General features: G+C 38.5%; 1 protein-coding gene and 1 pseudogene across 2 annotated transcripts in view; one reads left to right on the forward strand and one right to left on the reverse strand.

Annotated features, from left to right (window-relative positions):
* The window catches only part of LOC147861739 (uncharacterized), a 21,683-nt pseudogene extending 16,386 nt beyond the window's left edge, over window positions 1–5,297 (reverse strand). The window contains exons 1-6 of the transcript XR_015530020.1: window positions 4,709–5,297; window positions 3,602–3,693; window positions 2,071–2,211; window positions 1,105–1,207; window positions 771–860; window positions 251–622 (exon numbers count right to left, since the gene is read on the reverse strand). The product of XR_015530020.1 is annotated as an uncharacterized LOC147861739 (transcript). The remainder of the gene's footprint in view (window positions 1–250; window positions 623–770; window positions 861–1,104; window positions 1,208–2,070; window positions 2,212–3,601; window positions 3,694–4,708) is intronic.
* A 2,734-nt stretch (window positions 5,298–8,031) lies between these two features.
* LOC147861740 (small ribosomal subunit protein uS14-like) lies at window positions 8,032–10,323 on the forward strand. The gene is made up of 3 exons (XM_087322032.1): window positions 8,032–8,187; window positions 9,487–9,586; window positions 10,173–10,323. The coding sequence occupies exons 1-3, from the start codon at window positions 8,126–8,128 to the stop codon at window positions 10,179–10,181; spliced, it is 171 nt and encodes a 56-aa protein (XP_087178158.1). The 5' UTR covers window positions 8,032–8,125; the 3' UTR covers window positions 10,182–10,323.
* Window positions 10,324–16,352: the final 6,029 nt, after the last annotated feature.

Below are 16,352 nucleotides of genomic sequence, written 5' to 3' on the forward strand. Positions count from 1 at the left end.
ACAAAAATAGTGTATGATCTACAAAAGAATGCCCTAGGTGAAGGCATTGCCTTTGCCCCAATTCAGGAAAAACCCGAAAGAAAACCCATGGAAGACCAACATTTAAAGATCTTGACACAGTAACAAGAATCTAATCCAAAAAGAACTGTATTTTGCACAATAAATACTGTTATTATTTTACATTTCCTAATTGATATCAACAAGCAAAAACAAAAATGATACTATCCTCCTCAGAAGTAGAAAAACTCACCAAGAGATTATTTTCAGATCGCAAGTATAATATTTTTCCCGCCATATTTGACCTTCCTAGCCTCCTTTTGGTGACACTGCAGACACTGAACGCATCCTTTTGTCCTTGCTGATCTTCCTTGGGCATAGTGAAATCATCAAACCTTTGCCCAGATCCATCATTAAGATCTGTGAATCCTGGCTTCTTCCAGACTTTCTTTGAGCCTTTGACAATACTTCCTTGCCGAACGGGTTCTGGAGCTCCCTCATGAAGCTCAGTCAAGTTAAACATCTCAAGAGGATCTTCAATGCATTTGTAGATAAGTGCCAATTGATGTTCGAGCAATTTTCTCTTTGATTCAGAAAGTTGGAGGTCCTCTCTAAGATCCAAAATCTGTTTAAATTATCAGACTCGAATGAGAGACCTATCGTTTGTCTTGAACCTACCTAGGTTTCTTCTTCTTTCATATTAATCTTGTAGATGTGGAACGTTAACTTACCCTAGAAAGCCTTAACCTAGATCCATGAGTGACATACATTACCTTCTTCTCATTCACTCCAGCGACTGATGTTATTTTAACCTGCATTTGCTCACTTTGGTTTCTAAGGAAACATAGTTCCTTCCCAAATCGCTGCATCACAAAAAAAGAAGAAAGACAACATATTCACCAATTCTAAGACATTCAAGATCCAAAGAAGCTTTGAGATTAACATCTAATGGACCTGATCTTGCATAGGTAGATAAGAAAATGAGATGTATTTTGCTTACTTTTAAAGGAATGTTTATGTTAAAATTTTAATCAGCCCAGAAGTCATTGGTACAAGTATGAAGGGATAGTATGTATTTCAACAACTTTGTACCGCAAACACACACACCTTGTTTACACCTCCTAGTTGAGATTTCAAGAAATTGATCTTCCTTCTTTGCTTTTCAATCACTGCATCCCTGTCTTGAGCAGCGGCCTCCAATGCTGATGTTCTGTCTATGAAGGACCACAAAGAATGCTATTGAGCAGATTAACATTGTTACTTCTACAGTGGAGGCCAAGGGAAAAAAATAATTAATTAATTTTAAAATCCCTAAGCTAAATTATGACCTTTTATTGGTTCAAATCCCTCTACCTTCACTTTTCTAACCCACTTTACAGTGTCATCTGTCTGATATTCACTGCATCCCACTCTTGGAATCATAATAACTTATCTGTTATTATCATTTTATTGAAATATGCACCTACTTCAGAGTTTGAAGAGATAATAGCATTTCTTAGTTATTTACACGTTCTCCTTTCCTGCCTATACAGGTATGTTTGGAATAATGTGTGTGGGTTTGTCGTACCCCAGGCATGTATGTGGATATTATTCTGCAATCACATAAGTTCAAGGTGCATCAATGATGGCTTGATCGCAATAGTGCCCAATTTTCATCATGAGACAAGGTCTACAATATGTCAGTTTATGCCATGTGTCAGCAAAACCTCAATCTACCGAATCCTAAATCAGCTCTCGCGACTCAGTCCTCATGTCTTATGTAGCATTCTATTCCCACTATAAAGTTGAGCTGGCATTAAATTTGAGCGCTGAAACAATGGTTTCTTTTTGTTCTTTGCAGAGCACTAAACCATTAGGCAGTAAAACAGGTAAAAAAAGAGGATATGGAACGGTGGTCATTTGGGTGGGTGAGTGCTACCCATGCTATGCTAATATATGGAAATATTATGCAGCTGTGAGCTTAATGTATTATATGGTTTGGCATGTTAACATCTGTACGAAATTCAAAAGAGATTATTATTATTAATATATCAGAATGACTAGTAATACAGAGATAACATCAATAAATATCACCTGCATCTAAGCCTATGTATGGAATCAAGATCCTTCTCCCGATCAGATTTGTGCTGTTCTTGTTCTAAATGCATCTCTAGTTCAGCCTTCCGTGCCAACTTCTTCCAGTGTTCAACTGATCCTCCATGACCAGATGCATATCTGAAATACAATTACGCCAGGAAATCAGCCTGGGTGGTAACAGGATTGAACAAAATTAAGTCAATTCCATTATAAATGAAGGCATGGTTCATATCCATTGTGCCTTATTTCAAACCCAAGCATAATTTTGGCAAAAAAGAAGATATTCTTGGTAGTATTATTCATATTAGGCTACATCAAGACTTCCTGTTTCCAGAAGCTAAATATGATTTTGAAATTATTTTGTAGTTTAATAATGAGTGAAGGCTGCACGCATTGGGGTTTCCTAAGATCTGGAATGGATGGAGATAGAAGCATCCATTACTTATGTCTGCTGTATTCCAGCTTAAGACACCAGCTAAAAGGTCATGAAAAACAAACATTTCTAATACACATGCACAGGGGGGGTTAAATTCCTGCGGAGATGGGTAATAATTAGGCTACATCAAGAAAATCTGTTTCCAGAACCTAAATATGATTTTGAAATTATTTTGTAGTTTAATAATGAGTGACGGCTGCAAGCATTGGGGGCCCTAATATCTGGAATAGATGGAGATAGAAGCATCCATTACTTATGTCTGATGTGTTTCCATTTAAAACACCAACAAAAGGAACTCATGAGTTACCTGGGATGATACTCCCCTCACCATCATTTCTAACACACATGCATAAGGGGTGTTAAATTCCTGGTGTGGTGAAGAGTAGGCCCTCCTAATGAGATTGTATTGTCATCCTTACTAAGGACTACCATTTATAGAAGAGCATGTAGTGGCAATCCCCCGTAATCTTGGCATCAAATGTGATGATCAGGTAGACATATATTAAGGCCAGCCTAGACCACAGAGGATCTAGACACATGGGTCTAGAAGTAAGAGAGTATTGTGGGGCACCCAAATCCTAACCTCTTTTAGCGATATCAATAGTGATCCTTTTCATGTATAGAACTCATATAAAAATCATATATTGATATAAATTTTGAGCCTTCTTTGCCCCCACTAAAAGTTTCCATATCTGTTCAAGAAGTCAAAGTGGCAGACCTTCATAGCAACATTCCCCATGGTACAGAAGTAACACATGTCAATTTTCACTCCTCTATTAGCCATTAAAAGTTTGAATCTTCAAGGAAAAATGTATCTCTCCCAGTCTCCACATGTGACACACAGCTCTCTAATCTGACTCCAATTGACTCCTTTGAAAGGTTATTCTGACCTTAACAGAATCATTTCCTTCTTTTCTAGGAAAATGGAAGGGATACGTACACTACGAGATATAAAATGAATGCCTCAATGAGAATGTATTACAGAAACATCATACTAAAAATCAATGGTTGACACAAACTTTTCAAAGCCTAATGTACATTTTAGCCAGAAAGCGCAGAAAGAAAACAGTGGTTATAAAAAAGAAATCTCACGTCAGAAAATGTGTAAGCTGTGGTGAACTACTACGTTGGACTTTGTCCATAATGCCATATTTGTTATTATTCAATATCTCTGGAAGAAAAGGCTGCAAGAAGCAAAATATCCATATAAGTTTGTGTTTAAACCTGCAACTGTTGCACGATAAATGTGCAAGTTTTGAGGAGTCGGTTATCACTATATACAACATTATAACAAGTTCTCCTCCATTGCTCATCACAATGACACACTTGATGAGTGTAACTGAGTGTAAGTACATAATCCATCCTCTTAATATAATGTTTTAAGTCAATATTCATTCATAATTTTCACAAATGGATCTCTTATTAGGTGATTAAGAATGGTACTCTATTTGTTTTGCTTTAAATGAAAGAGAACAAATCTACAATATTCAAAGATTGAAAATCCACTTCGAAGACATCCTTAGGCACTTCAGAAAAACTAACTCTTCAAAGATCTCATATTTTGCACTATACCTCTAGAACTGTGAGAGTGTTCAATAACAAAAACCAGATTTTAAACCTAATATTTATTGTATAGAAACGGGAGAAGAAAGAAAGAGAGCTCTATTGATGTCTCTAAGAGACCTGATGGCAAGTTAGGTGCCAACTGAAAATGAATGGTGGTTTCTCGAAGTACTTCTTGAGCAACATGGAGTTCAAGCAAGAGTGTCAACACTCTCCCACACTCTTTGGTCTATGCTCCGATAAACTAGATGATATAGTCAACAAGGCTGCAGAAGAAGATGGATTAGATGGCCCAAAACTCAAGGACAAACTTATTTTTATACTCCTATATGTCGACAATGTTGCGTTATTCTCATATAATGTGGACGCTATGCAACACTTACTTGGTGTATTTGGGACATTCTATCAAATCAGCGAGCTAATTATACATGTGGATAAAACAAAAATGATGGCAATACAACCAAGAAACTAAGCCACTGCTACATACGGTGGAGAACCAGTACAGGTGATGCAAAGCTTCATATAATGTCCCACTCTTTTATAAAGAGAATCCAGAAATCGTCCACCTTTTTACATGGAGATCTAACAAAAAATTCTATGAGGAGAGATGAAAGATAGCTCAGAGGAGGTTTAAACCTGAGGGGAGTGATGGCGGCCGCCTCGCCTATGTTGGTGATGAGGATCAACACCCGTGTAATCTTCAGCATCGCTGAGTGGGGGATGTCTACAAGCAGAAGAGGAGCCAGGAGAAGAAGAAGAAGAGGGAAGGAGGCGGGATCCTTGAGGAACATCGGAGAGACCTCCCCGTGCTCCATTAATGTTCTCTTTGTCTTCCTCACTTCCCGAAGGTTTGGCCATGCACCTCCTCTCTCTCTTTGCTGCAACAGGAAGCATCCCTCCTCCTTCCTGCTTTCGAATTAAAGCTATTTCAATTTAAACCTGTTTTCCCTGACTTCTTCTTTTCTGACCTCTGCTTTCTCATTACTCGACTTAAAACCTGTTTGCCTGCTTCCTTTCCGCGTCTTCCTGCGTTCTTCTTCTTCTTCTTCTTCTTTTTCTTCCTTTTTGGCCAGTCCCCTCTATCCACCTCCTCCTTCCTTTTTCCTTCGGTCTGTCTTCCTTGTCTGTGTCTGTCGGTTTGGCCTCCTGTCTCCTGATTCTCCTCCTCCGCCGCCGCCGCCGCCGCCGCCGCCTATCTGCTGTGTGTGCAGCACCGCACAGAGAAAAGAATGCGTGCGTCTCTCTCTCGCTCGCTCGCTCTCAACGGCATTTGCAGTTATATGAGAAGCGAGTGATTCCGTAGTGAAGGAGGAGGAGGCGGCAGCAGCAGGAGGAGGCCGAGGCCATGGCAGCGACCCGACAATCCGGGGCGGGCCGGACATAGACACGGACACCGCCACAGCTTTTGGCCATGGACACTGGCACACAGACACAGCTTTTGGACACATACACCGGGCATGGCTTTTGGACATCGACACTCGCTCGGACACTAACACTGACACGGCTTTCGAACACTACATGGGCATCGACACGGCTTTTTGGACGTGGGCCCACGTGGACACTGACACGAACACGAACATTGTGGGGATTCCTGGAAGGGACACCATATGATAAGAGCTGCCCACCAGCTCTTACAGGATTGGGGCGCTATCCATCCGTGCCCAGACGTTCCTGGTAATGCTTATGTCATAGAGGAGATGAGAGCCCCGGTTTTGAACTCCCCTTTGTGAGCAATTAGAATATATGCCTTGAAATCGTAAGAGACAGAGCGGTCGTACTAAACATAGAAGGACAACCACATAAAAAGGCTAGTATTTGTAAACCCCCCCCCCCCTTCCTTCCCTCTCTTCCTTGATATTTTTTTAGGGCTTGTTATGCTATGTAAAGCTTGTTTGTTGATAAGGGAGTGAACTCGCTGCAAACAAAGAATATAATAACTAGATGGATGAGTGAGTGAGACATTTGGAGGGGGGAGATGATGGAAATGCTTGGGGGTTTGCAAGGATGAGAATTCGATAAACCTTCTCCAAATGGAAGCAAAATGATGATAACCATACCATGTTCTTCTCTCATCTACCACACATTGGCCCCATGCATGTGATGTACACACATGTATTTATGGCAATGAAAGAGAAATATCCATGATGACACATACAAAACACAGAGTTTTTGACCATGTCTCTTTAGCAAATGATATGCAAGATGCCCTCCATCACTAAAAACTTAATAGATGCAAATCGCGAATTGATGTCCCACAAAATTGTTGCTTGCATATTACATTGATGGGAAACCAAACGAGTGTTGGATTGCTAAAAAGGGTACGAAATTGTCCAACCTTATCATATAAGAACCGCTTGGCGAAGTGTAAATCTCCAACCCCCAACACACACTCACTCTCTCTCTCTCTCACCTCTCCATATTTGTTTGATAGCACTATTGGTGTTAACCAAGGATGCCCACTCTCCCCAACTCTATTTGGTCTATGCATTGATGAATTAGAATAAATGGTTGTCAAGTTTGTAAAGGAATAATGTGTTGAAGAAGTTGCCACTAGGAATGTTGTCATTATGCTTTTGCTATATGTGGATGATGTAGTGCTTTTTGCAAATACTATAGGAAATGCACAAAAGCTTATGAAGGCATTGGAAAAAATTTGCATGCACACTAAATTATGTGTCAATAGCTCTAAAACAAAGATTATGCCTGTGAAGAGCCAAAAAGAGGTAAACCATGCATTATGTACAATAAGGAGCCACTTGAATGTGTGGAAAGCTTCAAATATCTTGGCCTTGAAGTCCCTTCAAATCATAGGTCATATTTGACCTCCGAATATGATAATAGAATATATCTATCTATCTATCTCTCTTTGGTAAAAGCACACAATTATATTAATTGAATATACAATCCACTTGTGACAACACTTCTTAGTCTCTTCTACTTATTTATCCTATGTAGGGAGAGGGATGTCTTGTAATGCCACTAGGGAACCTAAATATGCACTTGACAAAATGATCCCCACATGCTCTAACATCCAAAAATTCTACATAAGGATATCTTTGATCTTCTTCATATAGGCTTTCACCTCAATGTCTACTATCAAACATGAAAGCATTACGCATATATCCAATTGTGTCGCAGTCCCCAACATTATAAAATTTGGAAGAATATCTCCATCTCGTCATTTGAACCATTTTGAACATATTGAGAACAAAACCCATTGTTGAGGCCTCAAATAACAATGGGTTAAAAACTCACCAAATACTCTCTCTCTCTCTCTCTCTCTCTCTCAGATGTTGGGCTCCCAAACAACTCGACATGGAGTAGAAACGATTAAGAAGATAAGGGAACGTGAGCTATGCCGACTAGAAGCTATGGTTGGGGTACCTTCTACATTAGGACCACGGGGGGCCACATCCACATTGAAAACCTTTGACCTCCCGCTTCTTTTCGAGAGACTTGGATGGAAATGAAACAAGGCCTAGTATAAAGCCATTTCATTGTAGAACATGTTTGTTATTTTACTAGAACTATTTAGCTTATGCTCTATTTTTATTTTATTTTATTTTCACTTTCAATGAATGGGTAAATATCCCATTATGTTGTAAACCAATCGTCTTATGGGCTGGCCAATTTTGGCCTTAGAAGACGTTAATATATCTTTCTTTCTTTTCTTTCTCTCTCCTCAAGTTCAATCCTCGTCACGGGGCTAGGGCACCCCCGTGGATGTTAAAAATAAATACTCTATATGTATGTATATATATACACGTCGTATGTATCGTGACATGTTCAAGTTCCGTCATGAGGAGACTGATTCAATAGAGTTTCTCTTGTTTGTGATGATGAAGATGTCCGGGCAAAGCCAAACTATAATAATAATAATAATAATAAGGCATAGACAGTGTGAAACCATGAACGACCCCTCAAAGGTTTTCTAATCTCATTGCCAAACCCTAATTTTCGACGCAGTCTGTCTGTGTATCTGCTTGCTTTGTGTTGGTGCAGAAGACAGAGAAGGAGAAGTAGACAGACAGACAGACAGACAGACAGAGAAGGATGGGCCACGCAGCTGTATGGAACTCCCACCCAAAGAAGTATGGCGCTGGTTCTCGTGCCTGGTATGTATCTCTCTTTACCTCTTTACATCTCTCTGACTTGCATGAACACAGAGCCTTGCTATTCTTTTTCTGCGTAAATTTTTGCCGTAGCAGCACTCGAAACACAACGCTGTCTTTGTTTTTTTGCTTATGATTCCGCTTGTCTCAATTTGGTTTCGATTCGTGTTAAGTCTCCCTCCTTTGGAACATATACACACGGAACGTATTATTCTTTCCCGTGGATTTATCCATAGGTAGCTTATGTTTTAACCTGTTTTTGTTTGCCTATTTGATATGCTTCGTTAGTTTTCTGTGCAAAATTTCCGCTTTGTGACCAAATGGGATCCGATAATACCGTATTGGCTCTTTATCCCATACGATAGTAGCTTCCTTTCTACACGTTTGTTTCGTACACATTGCTCATAAGACTCATTGTTTGTGAAAATTTGGCAGTTTTTGTTAGAAATTTCTTACAATATATGTCGACTGTAACTCCTCAATGTGTATACAGTAGGAAAATATGCATTTGAATTTTGGTGTACATGCATATTGATGTTTATCTAGTGTATTTTCCCTCTTTCAATCAAGGTGTTTATTTTAGAATCAAAATGTGTTCCTGAGTCATACGAGATGATTCCTCTGAAACGTATTCTGTCTCTTCATTTTATTTTTCTGCTGTCATTTTTCTTTGTTTATTTCTGCCTTTTTTTTATTTGTCTATAAAGATCGCTGATAACACATAATGCAAGCTGTGTGAAAAATTTCACTGCTCTTTCTTACTGTTGCTGTTCATCCGCAGCATTTTTTGTCTTTCCTCTGCTTTAACACTACTTTCCACTCTAACGTCTTCATTCTCCTGCTAGCCAAGTGGTATTATTGTCTATGCAATTGATGTGTAAAGAATTGTTGATTTTTTAAACTTTCCTTTTATCCTTTGATGGTTGGATATTTGAACCTTTTTACTGCTGATTTGTTATACATCCTAGGATTTGTTTAGTTATCTGAAGGTCTAATTCTACTTATGTCAACCCTTACTTCCAATGTTTTTGGTTCGTTTTGGGTGATTAAATAATTCTATCCTTATGCTACTGGGCCATTACCTTCCATTATAAAGTATCAGTTGGTTCTATTTTTTTATTGTTTTGCTTTCTATTTTTGGTTTCCCATCGCTCAATATTTGCATTCTTCTGTTACTGATGGACATTGTGTCATTTCTAAAGTAACATGTCTCTGTACGTTTTTTCTTGTGTTTGTATTTATTACTGTCAAAATTTCATTTCTTACAGCTAATTATTCCTCTATATTGATCCTATTCTGCAGCCGAGTCTGTGGAAATGTGCATGGTCTTGTACGTAAGTACAACATCATGTGCTGCCGCCAGTGTTTTCGGATTTATTCTAAGGACATTGGATTTGTCAAGGTAAATTCTAGAGAAAACTCCAAAATACCCTGATATTTTGTTCTATTTAGAGAAATTATAAGTACTATCTGAGCAGTTATAGAAGTGCTATCCCCAATGATATATGCTAATTGAGTGATTATTTATATGGTGATTTCATCTCTTTTTCTCTTTTGGGGTTGAAATTTTAGAGGCACTTACGGAAGTAAAAAAAAACTTCAGTGTATTTCAGAGCTTTTCCATGTAATCTATTATCACCCTCTGTAATCTATATTTCTTGAAACCTATTGTTTCCAATGTTCGGGGAAAGGAAGATATCAGTAATTCTCTAATATATTACATTTATGTGTTATTATATGGGTTGTATGAACAATAACAATTGTCAATTCATCTCTTTCTCTCAAATATGCCATCCTCTGTTTTGCTTTGGAATTGGATAAGGCAGTTTATGAAGGGGCACTTGGGGAGACAGAGAAAAACTGAGAGTCGTTACAGAGTTTATAAAATAAATTATATTATTTTCTTGTTATACCAAAGTCTTTACTATTATTGCTTTCTTGTTGTCAACAGCTTAATAATTTTCTATCCTTCTGTTTTGTTTTTGCAGTATCGCTAAAAGGTAAAGATGTGAGGAGAATTTGACTACGCCAGTATGCAGTTTTGTTTCGTTTTCTATTTAGTGTATGTGTTTGCAAGATCAAACCAGTATAAGATCGGATCATCATAATATCATTTATTGCTGAGTCTTGCATTTTACTGATTCTTCTTAAGTTACCATCTTTTTTATCTGAATTCAATACGTTAAGAGATTCATGTCTTATGATTGTCTATGTTCTATTCCGTGTTCCTATTTCCATTTGTTCTCTATGTGAAGATCTAATAATGGTCTGCATTGTTACATGAACATTAATGTTGTATATTTGTTAACAGTTAATTGATATATTTGCCTAGATAAGCAGTTTTAGAATTGTGCTAACATTAATATTATAGATTTGTTAAAGGCTGATTGATATATTTGTTCAAACTGCAGTATAGTTAATGTGTACACTACACGAAATATCAAATATTTAGGACTATCGTTCTCATCATTATTTCCTGTGTTTGTTTTTTTGTTATAACGCATGATTAGTGTTTTCTAGTGTGTACTATATTCTCTGCTTGGGGCATAAATATTAGGTTTGAGGTTTTTTCTGTTGTTTTCATTTTTATTTATACTATACTAGCTATATATTAAGTTTGAAGGCCCACGTGAATTTCTTATTTATTCAGTTACCAGTATTTGTGTTTCAATTATCAAGGTTTAATGTGTTTTTTTGTTGGTCTTATTGTCATTTATACTATATTAGTTATATAATATTTTGGAAGGCCCACATAAATTTTTATTTATTTAGTTACCAGTATTTGTGTTTCAATTATCAAGGTCATGATATACTTCAACAGACTTGTAGTGTCAATCTCAATCTCCTGATTTTTTTAGTTTGTAATGGCCCTACTTTACTAGTATGCTATTTAGTCTAATGATTGTATTTCTTAGTTTCAAATGCCTACTTTTGGACATTTGCTTTGTGGCATGTTGCACTTCTACACCATGTATGACCTTACTATATGTGAAGCTATAAAGTACTCTCTCTCTCTTGGAGCTCTCAAGTGGTGCTATGAGGTATGTGATCTTTGATGGTAGAACTCCAGAGACTTAGGAGGATGACTTGGCAAGATGCTAAAATGTTAAAAATGCAATATTACATTGCAGATGATAACCCTCAATCAAGGCCCCAATACAAGGTAACAATGGTAGAATGTATGTAGTTGCATCCATTACACTCTTGGAGAGCCTTAGCATCTCTTCAAACTTGCTCACACAAGCTATGTGTTGGGGTAGCCTCTTGCCATAATCTCATCGAAATACGATGATATGAAATATGAAGATATGAAAGGTATGCAATGAAAACCTAGTGAAGGATGATTATTAGTTATTGCATGCCCAATGTATAAAGTAATTTGTTAGAAATATGATGACTCGCGCTTGATCTTCCCATTGTCTTTTGGATTGTATGCCATGTTTAGTGTCAACCGTTCCAAGTTCTCCCCGATTGCAATCACTTGTCCTATGCACCCATACCTCCATAACACTTCTTCCAAGAGAAATTGGCATACGACAAAACATATTTTCCTCTGTAGTGTCGGACCTTCTACTTGGTATGTCAAATCCTCCTGAGCTAGCACCAAGTACTTCTTTTTTTCGATCTTGGTGGGCATTGCCTCGATGTTGACTATCCATTTGAAGTTGATTACCGGTGAGAATGTTAGATGCAGCTCGTCCTAGTGTTGAACTTCGGAGTAGATTTGACATTTCCTGCAGCTTTCCTTGAACTTTGCTATGTCCTTGTATATACTCTTCCACCAATACTTTCGCTTGATCTTTGCAAATGTCACCCACATACCCTGATGTCCAGCCTAACCGGTTTCCTGAAATTCTGACATTATCTGTTTTCATTGCTCTGTTGTATTGACTATCCGTAGTGGTATACCATGTTGTCTTCTTTTCTTTTCGTTTCTTACTTCCAAAAAAAGATACTACATTAGTATTAGAAAACGCCATTAGGCTAAACATACAAGATATACCACTGATCCCCTATGTTTTTCTAAATTCTAACCATCGGCTTAAATAAACACTTTGGTGTTGAGTAGAACCACTCCACCTTATCAAAACGCCGTTTATAAAATATAACTATGTCCCAAATGGCATGAAACTCCACTTGCCTAAGCTCCGCTTAATGCGTATTACCTTTTATACTATCCAAAATCCCTCTGAGATTATGCACAATCTCTACAAATTCCCAAAATTATTTGGGCATGTCTTTCAGTCACATTTTGAAATACCTTCAAACATCGAGCCTTCCAAATATACCAAATTGTAATACTACTTACCAATTGCCATATTTGAGGTTTATCAATTTGTATTTGTGGATTCAGAGGGGTCAATTTTTTTTCCATCAAACCGTGTCTCATCATAATAGCATCTGCAACCTCCTCCAGTTCATATACCATCGGTTTATCATGTACCACCTCCCATAATATTGCACCCCATGTGTACACTGCTCTAGGATATATTGGAGTTAATAATTTTATGATTTGTTTCCATACGTCCAGAGCAAAACCACAACGCCACAAACAATGTTTAACAGTCTATATTACATCTGTATAGAAAGGGCACATCTTGTCTACATTTCCTTTTCGCCACCCATTAACTGGTATAGCATTATGAACCAACAACCATAAAAAACAAACAATTTTCCTACTCATCTTTATACCCCCCATAACCATTTCCAAAATTGTTTAAGATGTTGTGGAGAAATTTCATTTCGTCTCCAAACAACATTTGCAATTGGTTCTTTCCATGATCTAGCACCTAATATTTTCCTACCAATCTTCATAGAATACTGAACGAATGGCAAGCATTTCAGGTTATCTTGCACCCACACCTTCCAATACAGTTCTCCAAGATCTATCTTGTCTTTTCGGCTCCCTCCAAAAATTTAATCCATTGTTGAGGAAGAACTTCTGGACTTGTCACTTCTTCCTCCGAATCTCGCCTCTCTTTTCCTTGTTGTCCGATGATTCCTTGATATCTTGTAGTGCTTTCCCGATCAACGAGCTTTTTCCTTCGTATTCGTGTTCTTGGAATTCTTGGATTATGTTCACCTGCGATGTGTGTTCCAAAGTAAAGTAGTCTTCGGAAACTTCTTCATTTGTTGGATCGAGGGTGGGATGACCGAGTCAGAATCGGCCTTCTCAGGAGGACGTGAAACTGAATTGACCTTCATAGTTGGGTGTGAGCATCTCGGCTCGCTAAATGTGATCGAGCGATTGCACCAATCCACTATTGGATTGTGTGCCTCCAAACACGATAGTCCTAAGATGATCGGATGTCGAGGAGATGCGATGAGGTAAATGGGGAGGTCCTCTTGGTGGGAGCCCACATGAAGCCCTAATGGGATTGTAATATGGGTAATTGCTCTTTACGAGATGACTCGCCCATCAATGGCTTCAACGGGAATGAGTTTTGAGAGGTAGACAACGGGTACCCTATGTGCTCGAGTGAATGCAACATCGATGAAGCAAGAAGACGCTCCAGAATCAAGTAAAGCGACCTACTGAATGGAACTGGAATTAAAAGAAGGGCATACCTCCAATGTGAAAGTGTCCGATGTTTCGGCAATGGAACCATGAGAATGTGGGTGACGAGAGACGTCCAATTGCATGGCTCCTACCACAACCGGACGATGTCGTTTTCTGGATGTTAGGGTCCATTGGCTCGATGGAATTGTGGGCGATTACTCTTAGGACAATGGCGAAGGAGATGACCTTAGGCACCATAATACAGGCAGAAGCCATTAGCCTACCGATATTGTCGTTCGGCATTAGTCACTGGACGAAATCGGGCTTGATCAATTTCCATTGGTACTTGAGCATCTGCCAAAGTAGGGGAGTGTGACGCAGTCGGCGGGAGTGATACATGGGGTTATACGACCGGGGCATGTCATGGAAGTGAATGAGGCGGACCCCAAGTTTGACGCTCTTCTTGGTGAAATTCAAAAAGACGATTATCACAATGGACTTCTTGTGAAATCTCTTGCGATAACAAGGTGGGCTCGGAAAGTTCAAGAGAAGATTCTTGACATTGCTCCGAGGGTCCCGCCTTCCTCGATGAGTTAGAGGTCACATTTGGAGAGACGGATCGACGACGTACATCCCGCACCAAGCTTTATGCACTCGAACAAGGTTCGCGTGCAACTTCTGTCTATGCTTCCGAATTCCGACAACTAGCATGTGACGTCAACGGGGATGGTCAAGCTTTAGTTGATTGGTGTTGTTCACCTTGATTGCAATCTAGATGACACACATATTTATACAAGACTAGTTCTGAGATTGAATATCTCTAGAATATACCTAAGAAATATCTCTAGAATATACCCGAGAAATATCTCTAGAATATATTTGTCTAGAATATACCATAGAATATATCTCGAATATACTAATTTAAGACTAGAATATTCTGAATGTACTATATGCTAGACTATACAATATTAAACCATACATAATTTATATGTAACTTCAGGGTTTTCAAATGGTTTATCTAATACTAAGTATTGGGTGTGTTATAGGTCAGAGCTTTGAGTCTAGATGTGACAATGTGAACCATCGGTTTGACTACGATGCATTTGAGGCTCGAGAATTTCCATCGTTACCTACTTTTTAAGCAAATTGATGATCTTTGGAACATGTGTGCGGGGAACCGGAATCGACTTCAGATTCCATGGCACGTGATCGATTGTGAAGATCACCATCGGCTCGACTTTCTTCGATCCACGCACCTGATTTCCCTTGGTGGGAATGCAAATGCCTTACCATGCTACTCCAACATCTCCCGGAATCGTTCCTCTTCATTCGGTAAGAGGAACCCACCCACCAGTCCAGAGTTTCTTCTGGGTCTCATCCGTGAAGGTATGTCCGTTATCTACAGACTTTCGAATTGTTGGTTCATTTGAAACTTTTTTCACCTTTTGTTCGCTATTTGCGGGTAGTGGTCCCATGGCCAGTTTCACCGTTTTCTCCACGGTCTTATACTTCATGCAGACTAGCACATCTTCTTTTCGGAGCACATCTGGCCCCATTCCTGCAATGATCTTGTATACTTCGATCGATTCCACCGTAACTATTCAGATTCCTTGCTCATTTGTACCCTCCATCTCTTCGAGCTTTTGTAGCGCGCTCCCAAAGAACACTTCCTCAACTATCCCCGTGATTTCTTCATTTTCTTTTATGATCGATGCATATCGTAGCTCATCCTGCATTTTCTAGAGTTCTTTCTTCATTACTCCGGTCACGACCATATACGTAGATGCCCCATTTCGACTGATTCACTCTTGTATTGCTCTGAGAGTTTTCCTTTTACGTGGGGTATCAAGGTTCCTTGGATTATCACTATTCTTACACCTCACAAGGCATATACGTTATTCTAACACCTCACAGGGAAAATCATATACTTTGTTCCATCCCTTAGTTACTGAACTTTTTGTTGCTACCTAGTTTGAGGCACACAATGAAGTTACTTTATTAGAGTTTATTGGAGTATATTTGTGTCATTTTCCCACCGATTCATTATTGAGATGTGTCTTTTCGCCTCTCAGTTCAACCTTGTCTTCTTGATCGACAAATACAATTGGACTATGATTGCTCCACATACAAAATGGTCATCTCTTTTAAGTATTTATTGCTTGATGTTCATAACCTTAGCTATTTGGCACATAGGCGTGTGACAAATATATATATATAATATGTATGTATGTATGAATAATCATGTCTTGCCCTCACCTTTAGAAGAGAAACAATCGACATACATTGAATGTACATGTATACAATGACATATACATGTCGAAACATGATGTGAGGACGTGGTAACGAATGCTCGTTTTTCTTATTTCTTATGTGTAATGTTGTACTTTTAAAATGGCTTATTTACATTAACTTAATGAAGGATAAATCCCCAAGAACATCTATTTATTTAAAAATTGATTTCAAAATGACAATATTTCTTTCTTGTGAGAAGAAATAATTCAAAAGCTAGGTTTGTTCAATTCATAGAATATCATAATCATGCAATCTTTGACATGGATCATACATTTTGCGTTTGGGCATCAATGACACTTTTTTTCGACGTGGGTCACACATTATGCATTTGGCCCCTAGAAACACAAGGTTTTACATAACCAAGAAAGACAAACTG

The sequence above is a fragment of the Azolla caroliniana genome, unplaced genomic scaffold (genome assembly GCF_043228905.1).
Source record: "Azolla caroliniana isolate FFs.n. ecotype wild unplaced genomic scaffold, voAzoCaro1.0.p SCAF_7, whole genome shotgun sequence".
Lineage (NCBI taxonomy): Eukaryota > Viridiplantae > Streptophyta > Polypodiopsida > Salviniales > Salviniaceae > Azolla > Azolla caroliniana.

Coding starts and splice junctions, on each gene's coding strand:
- LOC147861740 (XM_087322032.1), top strand. CDS start 8,126: ATGGGCCACGCAGCTGTATGGAACTCCCACCCAAAGAAGTATGGCGCT. Junction 8,188..9,486: donor GGCGCTGGTTCTCGTGCCTG/GTATGTATCTCT, acceptor CCTATTCTGCAG/CCGAGTCTGTGGAAATGTGC.